The 22,353-nt window shown below is 43.5% G+C and overlaps 1 protein-coding gene and 1 long non-coding RNA gene across 2 annotated transcripts in view; one reads left to right on the top strand and one right to left on the bottom strand.

The window, feature by feature from the left end:
- Positions 1-22,353, bottom strand: part of Arl8b (ADP ribosylation factor like GTPase 8B) — a 33,428-nt gene that overhangs the window by 8,272 nt on the left and 2,803 nt on the right. The window contains exons 2-4 of the mRNA XM_048356197.1: positions 4,664-4,744; positions 3,484-3,557; positions 2,698-2,791 (exon numbers count right to left, since the gene is read on the bottom strand). Of these exons, the coding sequence (XP_048212154.1) occupies positions 2,698-2,791; positions 3,484-3,557; positions 4,664-4,744 (249 nt within the window). The remainder of the gene's footprint in view (positions 1-2,697; positions 2,792-3,483; positions 3,558-4,663; positions 4,745-22,353) is intronic.
- On the top strand, positions 14,149-20,690 carry LOC125358769. Its single transcript, XR_007212394.1, has 3 exons — positions 14,149-14,184; positions 15,719-15,723; positions 20,566-20,690. It is a non-coding gene; the product is annotated as an uncharacterized LOC125358769 (long non-coding RNA).

The raw sequence follows: 22,353 nt of genomic DNA, 5'->3' as shown, positions 1-22,353 counted from the left end.
AGAGACCAAAGGAGGACACTCTTAGGGGAGAAACGCAAAGGTGCAATGCCTGCGTGCCTCTCAACATATAAAATAACAATTATCAAAATGAACTCCAAGTAATGAAAACAAGAGGCATAATTTATCTTTGTTACCTTTGTTTTTCTTTTGGTCTTGTTTGTTCATTTATCTGTCTTGGGAGGGCATAGAAATGGAGGGACAAGGGTGAACAAATGCAGACACTATGTTAAAAATGAACATACAACTTGGGGGGGGGGGCTGGAGGGAAAAACTTCAAGAGTGCGGGGGAAGGAGTGACACTCTCTAAAAAGAAATGTACTCTTTACCTTACTTATGTAACTATATGATCTCTCCAAACATCATCTTTATAGAAACAATCAAAACAATAAAAAATAAAACACATGATCCCCCAATCTCCCCTCCACGTCGCTAGGACTGCAGGTTGGGCCACTATACCAGGCTCCGCAATTTGTAGCCTGATTCTATGCTCGATGCTATGGAAGGAGCGTAGCGCTGACAGCCTGGCACCTGCCTACTTTCCCAGGTTCCAACCTATTTGTTGAGCCTCCCCAGAGCCCCTGTGAGCTCCCCAACAGCCTTCGGTTCGATTCGTTTCTACTTAAATACGCTTCCTTTTTCAAATTTAGTATTCTTACTTTCTTTGAGGAACGACTGAATCCTTACACACAGCAAATGAGCACTCTACCACTCAGCCACATGAAAGCTGCCCCTGAAAAGCAACATCTCACTGTGCAGAACTAAGAATTCCATGGTGACTCAGATAAAATTGATACTCATCTGTAGTATGTAAAACTGGTGTTGATTACAGAAGAAAAAGAACAAGTGTGAACTCAAGACACAGATTCCAAACCCAGTGTGCAAGTGATATGAAAGGTGTAACAGGGCTGGGAATGTGGCTTAGCAGTAGAACTGCTTGCTTAGCAAACATGAAGCCCTGGGTTCGATTCCTCAGTACCACATAAATAAAAAAGCTGTAAGTGGCACTGTGGTTCAAGCAGTAGAGTGCTAGCCTTGAACAAAAGAGGCTCAGGGACAGGGCTCAGGCCCTGAGTTCAAGCCCCAGTACTGACAAAAAAAAAAAAAAAAGAAGAAGAAAGGTATAACAACTGCTATTAAGGAGGTTAACACCACACACTTCAGCATGTTTTAAGGATTAAATGAGCTAATATATTTCAAGTGTCTGACCTTCAGAAACTTGTCATGAGGCAAAAACCGGATCCTTTACCAGTATTCCTAAACTCAAAAAGGGTACCACCCTCCATCTAAGACTCCTTCTTCTAAGCATCTAAAATCACTTTTCATCCCTCCATCTTGCCTATACCACCACCCTAGTCCAATATTCTACGGTCTGCCAGAGCTATTAAAACAGCTTTCTGGAACAACCCTCCTCACACACCTTTGTTGACCTCTTTCAAGTTCCTTTCTCCTCCAGTACGAAGCCCAGGCTGTGCTCAATCTTCTTGCCTCTGCCTTCTGAGTGCTGGGATTACAGGTTTGAAGCACCACACCCTTAAACTACAATGGAGTAATAGACTCCACCCACAAATGGTTTCTCAGTTCTGTGGAGTGCGGCCTCTAGTGTCACAGGGGTGGCGTGGCAGGACACATCTATACACGGCCAGGCTGGAGCCTGGCCCCGGCCCCGCCCCGCCCCGCCCTCCTCTCTGCTCTCTTCCCTGGAACCTGGAGCGCCTGAAAGGGGCTCTGCAGGAATCCTTTCCTGACCACCACCCCCACTTCCTTCACAGTCCAATATATCCTTCAGATCTCACTTCATACACTTCCTCACAGACCCCTCCCCCTCCCCTTCATACTAGACCACAGCTTCCCTCTAACAACTTGGTGGTACTGGGGCTTGAGCTCAGGGCCCAGAGCTCACCATTCTCTCAAGCCTTTGATGTGAAACTCTTCAAGTCCTTTGCACCCATGTGCTCAGTGTCAGAACTGCATCTTTCAAGCCCCTGAGACTATCTAACCCACAAGCTCCATACCAATGCACCCAGCACTGAGCAGAGCCCCTGCTGCACTGCCGTTAGGGAGGTGCCTGCTTAGGACATTTATAAACAGCACAAGACCTAGGATGTGGTAAACATGAACCTTCCAGACTTTTAAAGAGAAGACCCCTTACTAACTTCAAGTATAATTAATACACAACCCTCCAAATTCACAGGCTCTGCATACAGGGATTCAACCAACAGCACATCAAAAATATTTGGATAAAATGGTAGAGCACCTGCCCAACTAATGTAAAACCCATACCACCAAAAGAAAAAAAAATTACAACTGTACCAAACATGTAGACTTTCTTCTCATCATACCCTAGTTTAATAATTACATATTATAGCACTTGAGTTGTATCAGGCTTTTTAATAACCGAGAGATGACTTTCAACTACAGAGTAGGATGAGTGCAGGGTCTCTATAAATTCCATGTATGCCATTTTACACAAAAGGCCTGAGAACTGGCAGAGGGGCACACTCCTCTAGTCCTCACACTAGGGAGACTAATACCTCAAATCAGAGGCCTGCTTGGCTACAGCGACAGGCAGTCTCACCAAATCTGAGACTCTTTGTTTTGTATCTCGGGATCCTGTGTGTCCACCTCTGCGGATGGACTGTGAGGTGTAACTATTACCCTCGAATTACAAACGCAAAGTAACCAATCGCCCCTACTTACTGGAATTCCTTGTAACTGGGGTTTATCGAGGAGATTGTGTAGCTCGTTCCGAGAGGCCTCTATCTTGTCGCGATCTGCCGCATCAATCATGTAACTATGAAGAAACCACAGTGAGCTCAATATGCCTTCTCCACATATCCAGATGACAGAATTAGACTTTCATTTTTATTTAAATTTACATTAATGAGGTTGTTTTCAGTTTGGCAAGGCTTTTAGTATAAAAAGACAATGAAGGTAAAAGTCAAAAAAGAATTATCATGCTCCCCACACAGGAATTTTTTTTTTTTTTTTGGCCAGTCCTGGGCCTTGAACTCAAGGCCTGAGCACTGTCCCTGGCTTCTTTTTGCTCAAGGCTAGCACTCTGCCACTTGAGCCACAGCGCCACTTCTGGCCATTTTCTGTCTATGTGGTGCTGGGGAATTCAACCCAGGGCTTCATGTATAGGAGGCAAGTGCTCTTGCCACTAGGCCATATTCCCAGCCATGTAATTCTCTTTAAATCTCATGTTAATGATGCAGACTTGAAGGGGAGGGGGGAAGACTTGAACTCTACATTTTGATCCACAGCACCACTTCCTGCCTTCTGGTGGTTAATTGAGATAAGAAAGTCGTGGGCTGGGGATATGGCCTAGTGGCAAGAGATAAGAAAGTCACCAATTTTCCTTCCCAGGCTGGGCTTAAACCCCAATCTCAGATCTCAGCCTCCTGAGTAGCTGGGATTACCGGCGTGAGCCCCCAGGGCCCGGCAGCTACAGACTTAATGTGTGAGATACAGGTTGAGCCTTACACGATTGCATTGACTCCTCTGCAGTAGCGCTCCCACATGCTCCGGAACCGGGGCTGCCCTCCTATGTCCCAGATCTTTAAACCAAGACAAGACAGGTGTTATAAACGCAATTCAAAGTATTACTGAGTAGGGAACTAGCAGAAGAACTGGAGACATGCTCAATTTCACAGTGCCAGAGTCAAAGTGCTCCCAAGCTCTTAATATGTAAATGCTTGGTAGTTTATACTCACTCCCACTGTCCACTAACCAATACTGAAGATACAGGTCTTAGGATAACAACTGTGTGATCGATCTACAGAACCAGCCACCATACTTGAATTTCACTACTATGCCTACTCTGTAGAGCAACATGCTAGACATGGGGCTACATCCTATTCATTTCCAACTCAGGTGCAGTCACCATGAAATACGCATGGAGACATACACCCAACTATATTAGGAACTTCCTCAGAAAAGCCACAAGAGAATCCAGTGAACAGGTCTTATGAACCACAAGAATTGGAGGAAGAAATGGTCATTACGCTTCAAGCTGTAAAAAAGTAAACTTCAACGTAATGAACCAAAACCACCACAGAATAATGCTGAAGTACTACCCCTAGGAAACAGTACAACAGTCCAGGATTTAAACCTGACAAACTCAGGTCTGTGAGGATAAGGGTGATAGGACAGCACTTGCATATTTATGTAAGCCCTGGCGTGACCAGCACAGCTGCAAGGGAGAAAAATCAGGTAAAAAACTAGTGAGCTTTTTCCTATGATTTCTATTTCAATGTTTGGCTTTCTAGTAAAACAAAGGAAAAAGTGGGCTATGGTATTTGTTACCATAAATAGAATCCTCAACTTCCAATATTATAATTATCTTCCAGCATAAACATTATTTGACTAATACCACAAACACTGAAAATAAGATTTCTGTTTCCTTACTTCTCAAATTTACTTATGCTAACAAACATGCTTACTGTTTTTTAAATTGGCACTTATTAAACTCTTATATACTTTGATCTATTAGACAAATAGAAATACTGAATTAACACTTCTAGAGTGAAGTTACACTTTCAGAGTGTAAATTCCCATTCAGCACTGAGGAACCACAAACACTCACAGAAACAAAGAGAAACAGTGCATTTTCCAGCCATCCATGGCGACAACTGAAACAGAGCATGGGAGGAAGTTGACATACCTTTATCGTGACATTTCCTTTTGTGACTTTCCTCATGTTGAAGCCCACTGTGGGTATCATATCTTCACTGAATTGACCGGACTAAACAAACAAAAATATAGTAAGTTAGATTTGCCAAGGTTTAGAGTCATAACACTGTGTAACTTTCTAGCACACCTTTAGCATCACCAGTACATTTATAATCACTTCAGTAAGCAATTTTCCAGTTATTTTAGGTAATCAATTGGTTCCCTTTGCTCTGAACCTCAGTGTCTTAAGAGTAGAATTAAACATTTCACAGTAGTATTTGACTTTTTCACATTCAAAACACTCAACCCTCTGGAATTTGATTACATACTTAAAGGAAGTTTCTATTTCCAAATGGACAGTCATCCCACCCAATTTAAAAACCTATCCTTCCCCAACTAATTATGAGTGGCATATTAAGTTATCATATATAGGACATTTTGTAGCTAGGTGCTCCATTATTTTTCGAGTCTGTTTACTCCTGAATAAACACTAGGTTTGTGATTACAACTTCCCTAAGTATTTCTTTTATGGCTGCACACTATTTTACTGTAGGATATATAGCTTTTTCTTTACCCTTTCATTAGTTGGCAGACATTTGAATTGTTTCCATTTGAGGCTGCTATAAATGCTCTCGCCAAGAACCACTGGAGTCACAATAGTAGCCACAAAAATAAAGAATTGTGGGCATGTACGCAACTGACCACAAACAAGGCAACACTAAATCTACCAGCACTACCATGTTCATTGCAGTATTATTTACCATATCTAAGATGTAGAACCAATCCAGATGCCATGCCCCTCAGTAGAATCAAGAAAATGTGGGGGGCTGGGGATATGGCCTAGTGTCAAGAGTGCTTGCCTCGTATACATGAGGCCCTGGGTTCAATTCCCCAGCACCACATATACAGAAAATGGCCAGAAGTGGCGCTGTGGCTCAAGTGGCAGAGTGCTAGCCTTGAGCAAAAAGAAGCCAGGAACAGTGCTCAGGCCCTGAGTCCAAGCCCAGGACTGGCCAAAAAAAAATGTGGTATATACACAATAGAATTCTATGCTTCCATCAGAAAGAATGATGTCAACCCATTCATAAGGAAATGGAAAGACTTGGAAAAAATTATATGAAGTGAAGCAAGCCACACCCAAAGAAACAGGCTACATGTTTATGTCTATGATATTCTTAGCAGAGGATAACAACAGCTCAATAGCTGGGTACACAGGATCACATAAAATGAAGCTTATCAAAATGAACTCCACGAAATGGAAACAAGTGGTTTTCATAATGTACTGTCTGCAGTTCTTTATTTTTCCTTTTATTTTATGCCCTGTTGTCACCATTTTTTTATTTCTGTACCCTTTGTCTTGTATGTAAGTTTATCGGATTTGAGGAGGGGAAGGGGAATCACAGAAATGGCAGGGCAAAGGGTGAACCAATGCAACAATGATACTCACTAGACACTGTGTTGGAAATGAACTTCACAACTTGGGGGAGAGGGGGGTGGGGGAGGCAAGTGGGAGAAAATGAAGGAGGGGGTAACACTATAAGTATGTAGCATTCACGTAACAGTTACATACTTACATATGTAACTGTAACCCATCATCTTTACAATAAAAAGAAAATAAACACAAAGGGAGGGAGGGAGGGAAGGCTCACCAAGGCAAAACCTTCTTCAACAGAAATCTGGCAAACAAGGGCAGAGTAAGCAGCTTTCTCCCTTATTTGTCCCTAATGAAGCAGGCCCCACCCCTTTGCTAGGATTGGCTGAGCTCAAGGTTCACAATCTGCTAGTTTGTATACAAGATGTATTTATGTAAGGTGACCATTAAAATACTGAAATAAGATTAGATAAGTGATCTCAAAACATACCCACACCCTCTGTTATTTCTGGATCAATCTGAGGTGTGTCTTTCAAAGTTAGTCTTAATTCCATCTTGGAAAATCAAGTTAAGACAAAAACCCTTTCATTTCAAAAATCCTTCCTTATCCCAAAGCAGTTTCTCTTTACATTCGCATTACTAGCAGATATAGTCTCAGCAGAATGATCAACAAACCCAAACAACAAAGCCAAGCCCCCAGCCGAAGCAGGAACTTTTAAGCAATCCACTTTGATGGAAAACAGTTTTCCTCACAAGACTATTCTGAATAATGCTACTAATGAACATGTATGTACAAGTTCTACGTGATATTTCTACTGGACACACACACACACACACACACACACACACACACACACACACACACGGAAGCCAAATAACCAGGCAACAGTCTTATGTCACTTTGAGGAATTGACAAAGGGATTGCACCATCTTGTACTCCCCACAAAACTGTAAGAAGGCTCCGTCTTCTCTTCCTTACTAATACTTGGTACTATGGGTTTTTGCTTTTTCTTCTTTTTCTTGTGTTTTGTCAATTGTGGGGCTTGAGGTCAGGGTCTGGGTGCTGTCCCTCAGCTTTTTTACTCAAGGCTAGCGCTCTACCGCTTTGAGTGACAGTGCCACTTCCGGTTTTCACTGACACCTAAAAACAACTAGTCTTGGCAAGAGAACAGGACATTTCCGTGGTCATGTGACTCAATAATGGTTTTTTTCAGGTCTGTGTATAAAGATTTTCATAGTAATTACTACATGTCGTGATATGACCAACTTCTGAAGAGCAAAAGTCCTAAGTGAGATAATACCTCCATTAATTCAAGTAATGGACCTATCACACGATGAAGCTGCTACCAGAGGTAGCTGAACTTTTCAGATGATGAGCTTTTTCTCAAGTGTGCACAGAAAGCTTCCTAAAGTGCAACACATACTTGCTAACTTCTTACCCACAATTTATGGGACATGATCTGATGTGTGTTCAGTATTTCACAGTCTTTTTAGCAGTTGTAGCAACAAACTAAGCTAAATCAGGGGGCAGGGATATAGCCCTAGCACACATACAAAAATGAATGAATGAATGAAAAGCCAGGCATAGTGGGACAAGCCAGTAGTCCCAGCACTTGAGAGGCTGAGGTAGGAGAATTTAAAGTTCCAAACCTGTGTGGGCCATCTTGAAAAAGAGAACACCAAAAGGGGGGAGGAAGAAGGAGAAAGGGATGCAGGGAGAAAAGTCAATGAGATAACACTTTGAAGAGCCTTCTAGCACTGTGAGAGCCACCATTCTGTGTGGTACCATGGGGAAATGGCCTGCAGGAGTGGCTCTCTGGGCTTTTCCGTGTTCAGTCACTTCTGTGTTCATCATTATTCTGCAAGTGAATTATCAACAGACATTGGAAATGTGCAAAAACTCCAATTACTCAATCAAGTCCTTGAGTTTTTATTCCAAAATGTCTTGAGTTCCACAAGACATTACAAAGTCCTGTAGGAAGTAAGATCACACGCCCGAGAGGCACTGATACTCTTCTACCAAAATACTGCTTTATGGGGTCATGGTTTTACAGACATGGATAGATCTATGTTCTACTTGACCAGTCGGATCTTAATCATCACTTTCAATGCTTGTGAAGACCTGCCTCTTCTCTGGAGCTGGTGGCTGCACTCTAACCTGTAATTTCATTTCCTTTTTATTTTTCTTTTAAGTGCCAGTCCTGGGGCTTGAACTCAGAGCCTGAGCCCTCTCCCTGGCTTCTTTTTGCTCAAGGCTAGCACTATACCTCTTGAGCTACAAAGCCCCTTCTGGCTTTTTCTGTTTTTGTGGTGCTCAGGAATCGAACCCAGGGCTTCGCGCATGCTAGGCAAGCACTCTACCACTAAGCCACATTCCCAGCCCCAGTATTTAATTCTTATAACAACTCTACAGAATAAGTAAGTAGCATTATCCTTATTTTTCAGAGGAGAAAAACCAATTAACTCATTTGTTCAAAGTCACATTATTCTTAAGACCTAAGCCTTGAAGTGTCAAAACAGTGACTTAGGAGGGAGGGTCCAGAAATAAAAACTTTGCTTTCGTGACTTGTCTTCTGAAATGGCCTAATAAGCACGTAAACTGGTCATCACTTTGCGAGGAAGAAATGATTGCACAGGACCTTCACTGCATCCTGTGGGGTGGAAGGACCTGAAGATAGCACAGGTGACTGACTGCAGCAAGCCACGTGACCAGCGGTGAACCTCAGCTTCCTGGGTTTCAGGAATATCTCCAAACTCACTTCCCACTCTTAACATTTATGGCTGTGTTTTATTCATAGACTTGTCACTTAAAATACTGAGTGTCTACAGCAGTAGAAAAACTGGCTGTCTTTCTCCAAGGTTTATTAGTATACTACCAGACCATGTTTCAATAAGTTCTACTCTACCAATGGAACTTATTTAAATTTACTACTAGAGAGTTCAGAAATGGCTATTTTTATTCAGAAAAGGGTACAAAATGTAAAGGACATAAACTATGGAAAAAATTAACATAGGAAGGCCCAGTGTCTGAGAAGAGGAATTAAGACGATGGGAGAAGCATCTATTCCCGGCAAATAGTTCAACATGCCAAAGATAACAATGCTTCTGACTGCTCATAAACTGTGACGGCTGCTGCATCTGAAAAGAAGGCTAGCTGTGGCTGACCCACCGTCCGTACCAACCGTCCAACTAGACACCAGCACCCAAAAAGAAGATTTAGGGGTTGGTTAACAGCTGTTTTGTAAATACAGGAATGAAATAAGGAGCACCACCGATGTCTAATATTAGATTTTTCCTCTTGGACAAAAAAAAAACCAATGAGTTCTTTAATTGTCAAAATGCATACACTTAGCAAGTGAGACCATACAACCAATAAATATGCAAGTTAGGTATTTGTCCTTCAAATCTTAACTTCAAACGGGAATCACTATTATTACCAATACTCATTTTTCAATTTTATTGCATTATTAAGCTTTTATCATTTCCCTAATAAGTATAATTACCGGCCAAAGCTCTCTACTAACTCAATTTACATTAGGAAGAGAAAGAACATGAGGGCTGCGGGCATACTCAGCAGAGAACGCTTGTCTAGTGTGAGACCCAGCGGACAAACGGAGACAAAAGAAGAGACTGGAGGGGAACGAGGAAGAGAAGCATAAGGAGTAAGGACCAAGCATGGAAGGCGTAACTGCTAGTCAGAGAACACTAACTTACAAGTCTGCGGAGAGCAAACAAACATCTCACGTAGTTTTGATGGAAGGAAAAGGTCTCCTGGAGGACATCCTGATTTGTTTCCCTTTCAAGACTCTTCCATCTCCTTCAACATTTTGCTATTTGCTTCTAAGCTAAAAAGTGAATTTCACACAGACCTTCCAAGCCCACATGCCTTCTATTTTGGGAAGTCTATACACATTAGCATACCCTCTTTTCAGAGTGACCCTGTGGACATGCGTCTCCTATGAGACACGATGTCCTCTTTACCACGCTTTCTAAAGGTTCCAAGCGCTCAGTCAGTGCAGTAACATTTCATAGATCATGGAACAGTCATTTTTTCTAATTTCACAACACTTGGACAATCGATTCTTAAATAATATTCCCAAAGACAATTTTTGTCCTCCATTTTATCATAAATCTTCTACCTACACATCTATTCTTTGCTATACCTTAGTTAAAACTCTTATGTTAATGGTGCTAGGAATGTGGCTTAGTGTAGAGTGCTTGCTAAACATGCATAAAAACGCTGGGTTTGATTCCTCAGTATCACATCAACAGAAAAAGCTGGACGTGGCACTGTGGCTCAAGTGGTAGAGTGATAACCTTAAGCAAAAGGTCAGGGACAGTGCCCAGGTCCTGAGTTCAAGCCCCAGGACTGGCAAAAAAAAAAAAAAAAAAATCTCATTATATTAAAAAAAAAAATCTTGCTAGTTGCATCCCCTCCCCCCACAAAAAAAGTCACTCAAAATGCCAGTGGGCTTTTGTTTATTTGGAGGTGAGTAATCTTCAGTAGTCATCACAGTGAGTCAAGTAGCATACAAAGACTTTAACACTTCAGAATCCATATAGATTCCATATAAAATCAACAAAGACATATTTTCTTCCAAACTGTTTAACAGGCCTATCACACCCAATAAAACTAACTCAGAAACTTATTTCTCTGAAGCAAATTAAAGGAAACGATCGACAAAGTTGGGACATTCCAAGATTTTTTCTTTCAAAACTTGCACAACATGCAACAAAAACAAAGATAATCCATCTTGAAACACCTCAGCAACCCCAGAGAGATCCGGAACCTTGCCATTCTCACTGTGTGTGCACAGGGTCACACACGCACACACACCACGGTCAATGACTCGCACACCCTGCCAATCCAAATTCCCTGCAATGTGTATGCCGTCTGCAGACAAGGAGGTAACTTAAGTGTTCTAAAGCACATAAACCAACTTTTATGTGGTCCTGGGGTTTGAACTCAGGGCCTCATGCTCAACCATCTAAGCCATGCTTCCAGCCTAGCTTTCTGCTGGTTATTTTAGAGACAGAGTCTCACCAACTTTTATGCTTGGCCTCAAACCTCCATACTCTGGGTGTCACTCTCCTGAGTAGGTAGGATTACAGGTGTGAGCCTCTGGTGGCCTTTGGGGTACCTTTGACAGCATAATGGTGAAACCGTGCCCCAGTGGTTCATAGATGGCTTACTACTGTTCCCCCTTCCCTACTCTGCCTCTCCCTTTATATACTCAGTCATTCAGTTATTTAATGAGAGGAGGAAGACTAAGAAATGAATACAAAAATGTTGCCTGATAATTGTGCTACACAACACAAGGAAGGTACTATGAGGAGACTGAGTGGTCAAGAAAAGCTGCTCTGAAGCCCTTAACCACAATTTAATATCTGCAAGACAACGCTAGATAATGATAATGCACTGTATATTTTAAACACATAGAAGAAAGGATCTGCAATGACTTCACCACTAAGAACTAGGGGGTGGGGGAACACCTTAGTAGTAGACAGAGCGAGCAACTCACATCTCAGCTATCTCTGGGTTCCATTCCCAGCACGGGAAATTAATGGATTGATTGATTAAAGGAAGTGGCTATGTTTAACCTCATTTCCACGTTACACAATAAAGTACTGGAACACCACAACACACCCATAAGTGTAAAATTTGATTATGGTTTTATTTATATATATACATACACACACACACACACACACACACATATCTCCCCCACCCCCATCCTGGGGCTTGAACTCAGGGCATGAGTGGTGCTGTGGAGCCTCTCTGTGCTCAAGGCTAGCTCTCTACCACTTGCGCCACAGTAACACTCCTGTTTCTGCATACTTTATTGGAGATAAGAATCTCACAGACTTGCCTGCCTGAGCTAGCTTCAGACCTCATGCACCTGAGTAGCTAGGATTACAGGCATGAGTCTCCCAGCTAAAATGTGGTTTTTTTGTTTGTTTGTTTGTTTGTTTGTTTTGGGCCAGTCCTGGGCCTTGGACTCAGGGCCTGAGCACTGTCCCTGGCTTCTTCCCGTTCAAGGCCAGCACTCTGCCACCTGAGCCACAGCGCCCCTTCTGGCCATTTTCCATATATGTGGTGCTGGGGAATCGAACTGAGAGCTTCTTGCCACTAGGCCATATTCCCAGCCCTAAAATGTGTATTTTTTTATGTGTAAGAATTATTTTTTTTAATAATTTACAGGCTGGGAATGTGGCTTAGTGGTAGAGTGCCTGCCTAACATGCATGAAGCCCTGATTTCTATTCCTCAGTACCACATAAACAGAAAAAGCCAGAAGTGCTTCTGTGGCACAAGTGGTAAGAGTACTAGCCTTGAGCAAAAGCAGCTCAGGAACAGCACACAGGCCCCAAGTTCAAGCCGCAGGACTGGCCAAAAAAAACCTACCATCTAGCTGGGCACCAGTGGCTCACACCTGTAAATCTACTTGGTTTGATGCCAGCCTGGGAAGGAGAGTTCATGAGACTCTTTATCTCCAATTAACTACTAGCATTGGTGCAATGGCTCAAGTGGTAGAACACTTGCCTTGAGCAAAAAAAGCTCAAGTACTGAGTCCAGGCCCTGAGTTCAAGCCCCAGCACAGCACTAAATAAATAAATGTATTAATATGTAATCTACTAAATAGAGTAATTTCTATAGAATACCTGTCATACTGCTTGACAATCAGGGTATCTGAGTTTCAGGACCAGCTATGTCACAATGAACTGTACAAAACTACAGAAAACACTTGACAGAGCCAGTCATTCTGAACACAAAGTTATCTGGCTTCCCCTCTCCTTCCTCCATCACCCGGAAGACTTGCTGCTCTTCTGTTTCTCCCTTCCCAGACTCTCAAAGCCACCAGATAGAAGTTCTGGCTCCAGAACAGAACGCTTCTAATAAAATGGTACGTCGTTGCTCTGTGAGACGAGCAGGCCCACCAAGCACTAGAAGATGCAGTATTCACCCCTTAACTGCCGCATGGTTCCTCACAAACCACTCTAGCACAGCCCCTGAGCTGGCACCAGGGTTCTCGGGATATTTCTGGGCTGAGAATTCTTGAAACCCAAGGGTTAAGGAAGAAAGACTCAACTTTTAGAGTTAATTGCAGAGGATGCTTTGTTTTGCATGTTTTTCATGCAGCTATTAAGTTTAAGGGAATGTTCTAAGCAATCAAGTTTGCCTTGAGGACAGTAGTTGAAAGGTCTGTTTAGTTTTCAAGTAAAGGATTGGGAGGTTTTAGATACAAAGTCATCATACACAATGCCCCAAACAGCAGGATCCTAAATTCTATTTAGATAAAAACATTAGAACTTAGTGGAAGACGATTTCTCTGACATTAGATATCAGATAAAAATTCTCTAGATAACAACCTTTTGTAAAATGTAACGGTATATACGTGCTCTCCAATAGCTAATTAAATATCTGGTGATCATCTCAATTTTAACTCATCTGAAACAACTAATTAATTCTAGCTGTCTGCTAATACCAACGAGCTGCTTGGCAGCGACCTCCTTTAGCAGGCAGCCCGGGGATTACCCTGCTCTGCAAACCACTTCCAATTAGGTGCTAACCTCTATTCCTGAGGAGCGATCACTCCAACGACTCCTGCCAGTGCTCACCACGCCTTCCCTTACCAGCACACCGATCCAGGGCCAGGAAACTCCCACTTCCTTGTCTGAATTCACTTCCTAGTGAACAGCCCGACTCATCTGCCAGCAAGAGGAACTGTGGCAGTTCCCCTGTGAATCGTGTTCAGAGACCCGGAGGAAGCAGTAGGTCCCACTCGCGGGGTGTCCCCGTCTAAATCATACTACTTCCCTTTGTGTGTCATTTTAACAGGCCCCTCTCCTTCACATCTAAGCAGTCGGGAAACCTGCTCCAATAGTCACTAAAGAGAGCATTAAAGACGACATTCACCTGCTGGAGCACAAGCCAGAAAGGGAATACTCCTCTTAGAAATCACTGCACAGGGGCTGGGGATATGGCCTAGTGGCAAAGAGTGCTTGCCTCGTATACATGAAGCCCTGGGTTCGATTCCCCAGCACCACATATACAGAAAACGGCCAGAGGTGGCGCTGTGGCTCAAGTGGCAGAGTGCTGGCCTTGAGCAAAAAGAAGCCAGGGACAGTGCTCAGGCCCTGAGTCCAAGCCCCAGGACTGGCAAAAAAAAAAAAGAAAGAAATCACCTCACAGGCCGGGCGCCAGTGGCTCACGCCTGTCATCCTAGCTACTCATGAAGCTGAGATCTGAAGATCACAGTTCAAAGCCAGCCCAGGAAGCAAAGCCAGTGAGACACTTACCTCCAATTAACCACCAGAAAACCGGAAGTGGTGCTGTGGCTTAAGTGGCAGAGCACTAGCCTTGAGCTGAAGAGCTCAGGGACAGCGCCCAGGCCCAGAGTTCAAGCCCCATGACTACAAAAAAAGGAAGGAAGAAAGAAAGAAATGGCCGCCCAGATCCTCAAAATGAGGATCACAAACTACTCCTGCAAGGAAGGGACCCCGGGATGCCCTGCGGGCTTGCGTCATACACTGACCCACTCACCCCTTTCAGGATGGCGCAACCACAGGAACAAAACTGACTCAGAATCCCCCGGCCCAATATGATGCTTGGCCCAGCAAGGATGCTTGCTGTTCCGCTCCCTCTCTTTGAAGGAACTTACACCCGAGCGTTTTCTAAGCTGTGAAGACATCTAGCTGCTGGTGACAAGCATTTTGTAAATATTCGACTTCCAGGGAAATAAACTTTACTAAATGAAACTGCAACATCCATTAGTGGCTATTTAGGCCTTCAATTAAACAAGAACAGCAGAAAAGGAATAGGCAATCCTCCCTTTTTTAGCTTTAGCCATCTGCCAGACTTGCTTTTTTTCCCTTTCCTTCTTTTTTATTTCTCTTTCCTTTATGGTGCTAGGGCTTAAACGCAAAGCCTCCAGCTTGCTATTGCTAGGCAGCCCCTCCATAACCTGAGTCCCTCTCTCCCCCTCCTGAGCCAGTTTTAAAAGAAGGAAAAGAAAAAAAGAGGGGAAGAGAGGAGGAGACAGGAAGCGGGGGAGGAAAGAAAAAGAATGAAAGAGGGGATAGAAGGAGGAGGAGAGGGGTGTGAGAAGGGGAGAGTGGGGGGAGGAGGGGGAGAACGAACACAAGCCAGAGCTGGTGGCTCTCACTTGTTATCTCAGATTCCCTGCAGGTGGAGAAGATCAGGAGGTTTGACCAAGCCTGGAAAGACCCTCAAGTCCCATCTCAATCAATTATTTTTAAAAGTTGGGCAGGTTGGCACATGCTTGTCATCAGAGCTACACAGAAAGTGGACGCGGGATTGTGGTCTGGGCCAGCCTGGGAAATTTAAAAAATAACTCAAGAAAATAAGGGTGGAGGTATAGTTCAAATGGCAGAATCTCTGCCTAACAAGCACAAGGTCCTGAGTTCAAATCCCACAACCACCAGAAAAAGAAAAGTGTTTCAAGACTTCAGGAAGTAAACCACGGCCAATAAGAGACATTAAACCTAGTCTTTACCTATTAATCCCTTTTGCCATATGAATTTGCATCAGTATCTCTTTCCTTAACAGTATCTTATGGATTTAGCTCTGTGTATTCATTCACCCACCACAGACTGTTCAGTAACATTACATGCTTTAAAATACTAATGTTACTCAGATCAAAATGCATAAAAAGCAGAGGTTACTAATTCCCTTCCAATAGCTTAAGCTACAAAGCAGCCCACTTTCAGCTATGGTATGTGTGTGCACACATTAGCAGGAAAGGTCTGTGCCCACCCACGGGTCCACACAGGACTAAGCAACGCTCCAGAAGGTGCCCTGAAGGCACACCCTCATTCTCCCCGCCAGCTTTGTTTTTGTTTCCTAGACAAGGTCTGGCTGGACCCCAGGTAAGCCTTGAACGTGCTCTGATGGCTGGGGTTACAGGCATGCGCCACACCTGACCTGTGCATTCTTGCAGTGGCTCCTCCTTTCCACTGTCTCTGCTTGGCCCTGAAGAAACCTAAACACTCTAAAGCCGCCCCGTCAGCATTATCCACACCTTCACAGGGAAGCTCGTCCCTCACGTGAACTCCAATGCTGCTCGGGTTCCAAACTGCAGTGCATTCTCGATACTAACATCATCATTTATTCAGTAACTGCCTACGATCCCACTCACTGGCATCAGAGCGAAGCGTGGGGCAAGGAACTCAAAGTGCAGCAAGAAGCTAGAGTGACACATGATCTACATCGAGAATACACTAATACTGGAGGAATGGCTCAAGTGGTAGAACACCAAGCATGAGCAAGAAAATCGAGTGATCTGGAAGCCTCAAGTTCAGGTCCTGGTACTGGTATATACATATGTGTACACATACACACACGTACACTCCAGAATTGTGTTCAAAACGAAATCAAGTTCAAGTCGAGGATAGTGGCACAATCCCATAAACTCAGCAAAAGAGAGGCTGAGGCAGGAAGATCGTAAGGAAAAAAATAACAATAAGAAGAAGAGGAATGCACACTGTTATTAGGTAGGGTGGCCATTACTGGTTTAAAGTAATAAAAATTAATAAAAGTTATAACAACAGCATGTTACTCACATTTCTGGCCTCACAGAAAAGGAACTGTGAGGTTAAGGTAACCGGGTTATATAAACACAGCTATGTAGTGGCAAAACTGGAATGCAAAGCTAAGTCTCAACTTCAAAGTCCTAAAATACTGTCAGCATAAGTATAATGCTTCTGGCACTTAAGGGTTATTCACGGAGAAGAATGAAGATAGTATTAGGATATTAAAAGACAACAACAAAATACAACCTCAGTGGTCAACTGAGAGAACAGATGACTCGCTTACTTTTCTACTTTGCTTTCAAAAGAGCACAATTACAAACTTATCCACCAAGCCCAAACTGGTAGCTACAACCAAAGTTATCAACAGGGGCTGGGAATGTGGCTTAGTGGTAGAGTGCTTGCCTAGCATGCATGAAGCCCTGGGTTTGATTCCTCAGCACCACGTAAGCAGAAAAAGTCAGAAGTGGCGCTGTGGCTCAAGTGGTAGAGTGCTAGCCTTGAGCAAAAAAAAAAGCTCAGGGACAGTGCCCAAACCCTGAGTTCAAGCCCCAGGACTGGCAAAAACAAAACAAAATTATCGCCAGGCGCTGGTGACTCACACCTGTAATCCAAAACCAGTAGGAAAGTCTGTGAGATTCATTGCCAATTAACCACCAGAAAACCGGAAGTGGCGCCATGACCAAGTGGAAGAGCACTAGCCTTGAGCTAAAAAACTCAGGGACAGTGCCTAGGCCCAGAGTTCAAGCCCCACAACTGACCAAAAAAAAAAAGATTCTCAACAGGGAGACATGCCAAATACACCAGCAAAGTTTTCAGCAGGATGCACCAGTATCCTTGTACTTCTAATAGCAAAGAATTAGCAGATTATCATCATTTCAATTTCTCTTTCAGAACAAAAAGTATTCAGCAATAGTCAGAAATTCGGGTCAGGTATAGTGACATATGCCAGTAATCTCAGCACTCAGTAGCCTGGGACAGGAGAATCATCTAGAGTTCAAGGCCAGGGGCTGGGAATATGGCCTAGTGGCAAGAGCGCTTGCCTCATATACATGAAGCCCTGGGTTCGGTTCCCCAGCACCACATATATGGAAAACGGCCAGAAGGGGCGCTGTGGCTCAGGTGGCAGAGTGCTAGCCTTGAGCAGGAAGAAGCCAGGGACAGTGCTCAGGCCCTGAGTTCAAGGCCCAGGACTGGCCAAAAATAAAAATAAAAAAAATAGAGTTCAAGGCCAGCCAGGGCTACATAGCTAGAGTGTCGTCATCATCATCATCATCATCATCATCACCATTATATTACTATTAACCATTCCTGGTAGCACACAGCCTATATCCTGGCACTAGAGAGGTTGAGGCAGCAACGATTCTGAGTCCAAAGCCAGCATGAGCAATGTAGAGAAAGCCTATCACCTGCCCCCCCACACACACACATCAAAAAATCAGAAACTGGTGCCTTGTGACCAGTGTTTCCGTCCTGAAACCCCCTGAAAGGGAGTCCTCAGTACACACCTGTGAGACGAGGGGCTCCAGTTCATGTACCTCTCCATCTACGGAGAACACGTGCTCAGTCCTAACCCCAGGTACAACGTCACCACATGGTAATTACCTAGGAAACACAGATTCTCCGCTCACCCAAGGGCAAGTGAACAGGAGACTCTTCTCATTCCCACAGCTCCAAGGAGGAAACAAGCTGGGGGGGGCACCACAGCACTTCGCGGGTTCAGAACTCAAATTCAGGCCTTCCTGAATTCCTACTTATTGAAACATTACCCGATGGGACTTTATCCTGTTCAGTCAACAACCACACAGCACCTATGGAGTCAGGCCCAGTGGAAGCAAAGATAAAGACATACAACTCTGAGTAAGTGTCATAAAAACAAAGGAGGGAGGAAGGGATGAGGCACGGTTTCACAGTTCTGAGACTGGAATCATGAGTGAGACAATGCTGCCTATCCAAGGGAAGAGAACCAACAGATCAAACATAGGAAGGCAAAGAATCCTGGCCTGAAATCTTGGACATCAAACACCTCCACCCAAGGCCGACTTTCTTCATCCTTCTCCCCACATCCATCCTGCTAATTTCCTCGGAAATTTGAGCCCCTCCTCCATATTCTGCCAAGACAAATACTAAGCTATGCAGGTCTTCATAGGAAAGCTACTAAAGTATTAACCCGCAAAGCAAAGCTAACATGCAACATCTAGCAACAAAGCCAAAGGAAACTAAAAATAAATATGGAACACTAGAACAGATCATACCTTATTGCAAAACTAGTTTTGGTCACAAGACTTTGAAGACTTGTGCTTATCAAGTGGCAAGGCCAGGCCCTAAAAGGATGAATATGAAGGTAAGAAGCCCAAAGTCCTAACAACTCACCTATTTTATAAGCTAGGTTGAAGGTGAATTCCAGACCCATTTGCAAGTGTCCCCTTAACCTTTCGACTGTCCAGCTAGACTACCTTTGCTTTCCTGCTGTTCCTTCTAGAACAATCGTACCCTGCCCCCAGCCATCAGAGAAGCACAAGCTCCCAATTATATCCAAGCTAGTCCTTGGCATAGTTGCTGATGGATGAAACCCACTCTACTCTCAAAGCACAGCACAACAGCAATTCCTGCTATGATCCCGAGTCTGAAAACAGTCTTACTCAAGTAGCACCCCAACATCCTAGGAGTGAGGGCAAGGGGAGGAGCTCCAAAAGGATTTTGGACCAACTGTAAAGCCAGGAATTAGTTCTATACCACTCATGGATGTCAAGAGGCACGAATGACTGTGCAGGAGATACATTTATGAACTCACAGAGCCTTCCTTCCACAGTTTAAGTAGACAAAGTAAGGCACTTTGTTCTAATAGTCATTCATTCAGTAAATATTTAAAGACCTTATGATGCAGCAGGCACTGGGCTACAGCATCATAAAAAGCCCAAAGCCATGGCCATCTTGGTGCAACTTGTATTTCTAAGAGGGACAAAGACATATGTGGTAACAACTGTGACAGGTAATACAATCAATCCTAAATTAGGAAGACAAGAGGACAGGAAAATTCAAAAAAAACCTCAAACTATTTCTGCATTTTACATAATAAAGGTAGAAGCTCACTAACTGATAATGACAGGCAGACAATTCTCTGTCTAAAAGCAAGTTTCCACTATTCCTACTGTCCACAACATTCCTCCTAATTCCTACACAAAATATTTGCATAACTCAGACACGACAGTACACGTGCCATATGCCTAACTCACACAAACATGACAGTACACATGACATATGCGTAATTCATGTCCCTAAAGGTAACAGCCCTCAAAAGTCCATGATTAGGAAGCCTATATTTTAAAATGCTCTATAAATCTCAAGGGCTGGGGCACCACTAACTGGCAGAGCGAATGCCTGACCACTTGAGGCTCTACACTGGATCCCCAGCATTGAAAAAGCAATAGGAACTCTACAAAATAAATAAATAAGGGGCTGGGAATATGGCCCAGTGGTAGAGTGCTTGCCTTGTACACATGAAGCCCTGGGTTCAATTCCTCAGTGCCACATATATAGAAAAAGCCAGAAGTGGCGCTATGGCTCAAGCGGTAGAGTGCTAGCCTTGAGCAAAAATAAGCCAGGAGGGGGCTGGGGATATAGCCTAGTGGCAAGAGTGCCTGCCTCGGATACACAAGGCCCTAGGTTCGATTCCCCAGCACCACATATACAGAAAACGGCCAGAAGCGGCGCTGTGGCTCAAGTGGCAGAGTGCTAGCCTTGAGCGGGAAGAAGCCAGGGACAGTGCTCGAGCCCTGAGTCCAAGGCCCAGGACTGGCCAAAAAAAAAAAAATAATAATAAGCCAGGAACAGTGCTCAGTCCCTGAGTTCAAGCCCCAGACTGGCCAAAAAAAAACCTAGACTACTTAGTTAAACTTTCTACTTTGTCTAAAAAAATGACTACTCAGGACACAATGGAAAATACCTATAATCTCTCATTCAAGTGCCAAAGGCCAGCCAGCCCAGGCTACAAACCAAACAAGACCCCATTTCAAACAAAACCAAGACTCAGACCTCCATAATCTTCCCAAATACCACATTTTCCTAGATCTCTCAAGTAATGAATGTCATCATGGAATACTTTTCCAGTTAATAATGATTTGCAAAAGTGTGAGCTGGATAAAAAAAAAAAAAGTGTGAGCAGTGATAAGCAGCTTGTCATCCCAAAATTTTGGGAGGCCAAGGCAGGAAGATCAAAAGTATGAGGCCAGCCTGGGTTACATCGCCTAAAAAACAATGGAGTCTATAATCAATCCCAGCTACTCCGAAGGCTGAAATTTGAGGATGGCAGTTCAAAGCCAGCAGAGACTAGTAACTCCAATTATCAACAAAAGAGCAACAAAAGAAGCAGAGGTGTGGCTCAAATTGTAGAGCACTGGCCTTGAACACAAAAGCTCACTAGTAGTGCCCACACTCTGAGTTCAAGCCCCATGACAGGCACACAAAAAAAAAAGTGTAGAAAAATTTGTAATATTAGGGGCAATGTGGCTCCAAGTGTTAAGCACTAGCCTTGAATGAAAAACCTCAGGGCTAGTGCCTAGGCCCTGAGTTCAAGCCCCATGTCCAACCAAAGAATAAAAATAAAAGGAAGAAAAATTTGTAATATTGTTTTAAAATATTTACAAAAGTGTATCTTATAATATTTTTGCAAATTCGATCACTTATTTCATCTATCTATATCTATACCCTACCCCTCCCAGGATTGCTCAATATGCATTGCACTTATAGGCAAGTGGCTTGTGGTGCAATAACTGTTAGAATAGTTAGCACTGGGCAGCACTTCATCCCTATGCTCACCGGCACAGGCAAGTCTAGTGGTGTTTCCTTATAGAATGACCAACACAAGAAAGCATTATGTGCGTCAAGTACCTCTTAATAAAACAGCAAAAATGAGCTATCATTTCTGTTGGAAATCCCTTAAGAATTTTAAGACTGAACAGCTACGTAAGTGGCCACCATAACTTTTTAGAACTCAATGGAACCCCTCATGTGGGAAATTAAGCTCCACAAACTTTGGAAATCAATGTCATAAGTTGTTCTTAATTTTTAAGGCGAATTGAAGACATTAAGTCTGATATTTACAAAAAGCTCATTTGTCTCAACCTTTTCACTCTGGAAAGTCACTGAAGCTGCACAATGATATGGCAAACAGAGCTCCCACCGCTGCAATTCTGACTCTACAAACCAAACATGCAAAATACAAAGAACTGTGCAGGTCTTTTTTTAAAGGTTCAGTTTACTATTTCTATCTAAAACCCATAATCCTTCACTAACGTTTTCCTCATCCTCCACAGTCTCTAAGAACCACTGATTGGACCTCATATCACATGCTGTAATCTCAGCACTCAGAATGAGAGACAGGTGGGTTTGGAATTCCAGGCCAGCCGGAGCTACACAGGGAGACTCTGTTTCAAAAACAATCATGGGGCTGGGGATATGGCCTAGTGGCAAGAGTGCCTGCCTCGGATACACGAGGCCCTGGGTTCGATTCCCCAGCACCACATATACAGAAAACGGCCAGAAGCGGCGCTGTGGCTCAAGTGGCAGAGTGCTAGCCTTGAGCGGGAAGAAGCCAGGGACAGTGCTCAGGCCCTGAGTCCAAGGCCCAGGACTGGCAAAAAAAAAAAAAAAAACAATCACAGATGAGGTTAGGGTCTAAGGGCTGGAGAAGTAGTATGAATTCACTGAGGGATCTTCTTCAACATTTCAAAGGTCAGTCCAAGACTTTTTTTCTTTTTTA

The sequence above is a fragment of the Perognathus longimembris genome, chromosome 10 (genome assembly GCF_023159225.1).
Source record: "Perognathus longimembris pacificus isolate PPM17 chromosome 10, ASM2315922v1, whole genome shotgun sequence".
Taxonomy (NCBI): domain Eukaryota; kingdom Metazoa; phylum Chordata; class Mammalia; order Rodentia; family Heteromyidae; genus Perognathus; species Perognathus longimembris.
The sequence above is the reverse complement of the archived record's forward strand: the minus strand, read 5'-3'. Positions and strand labels throughout refer to the sequence as shown.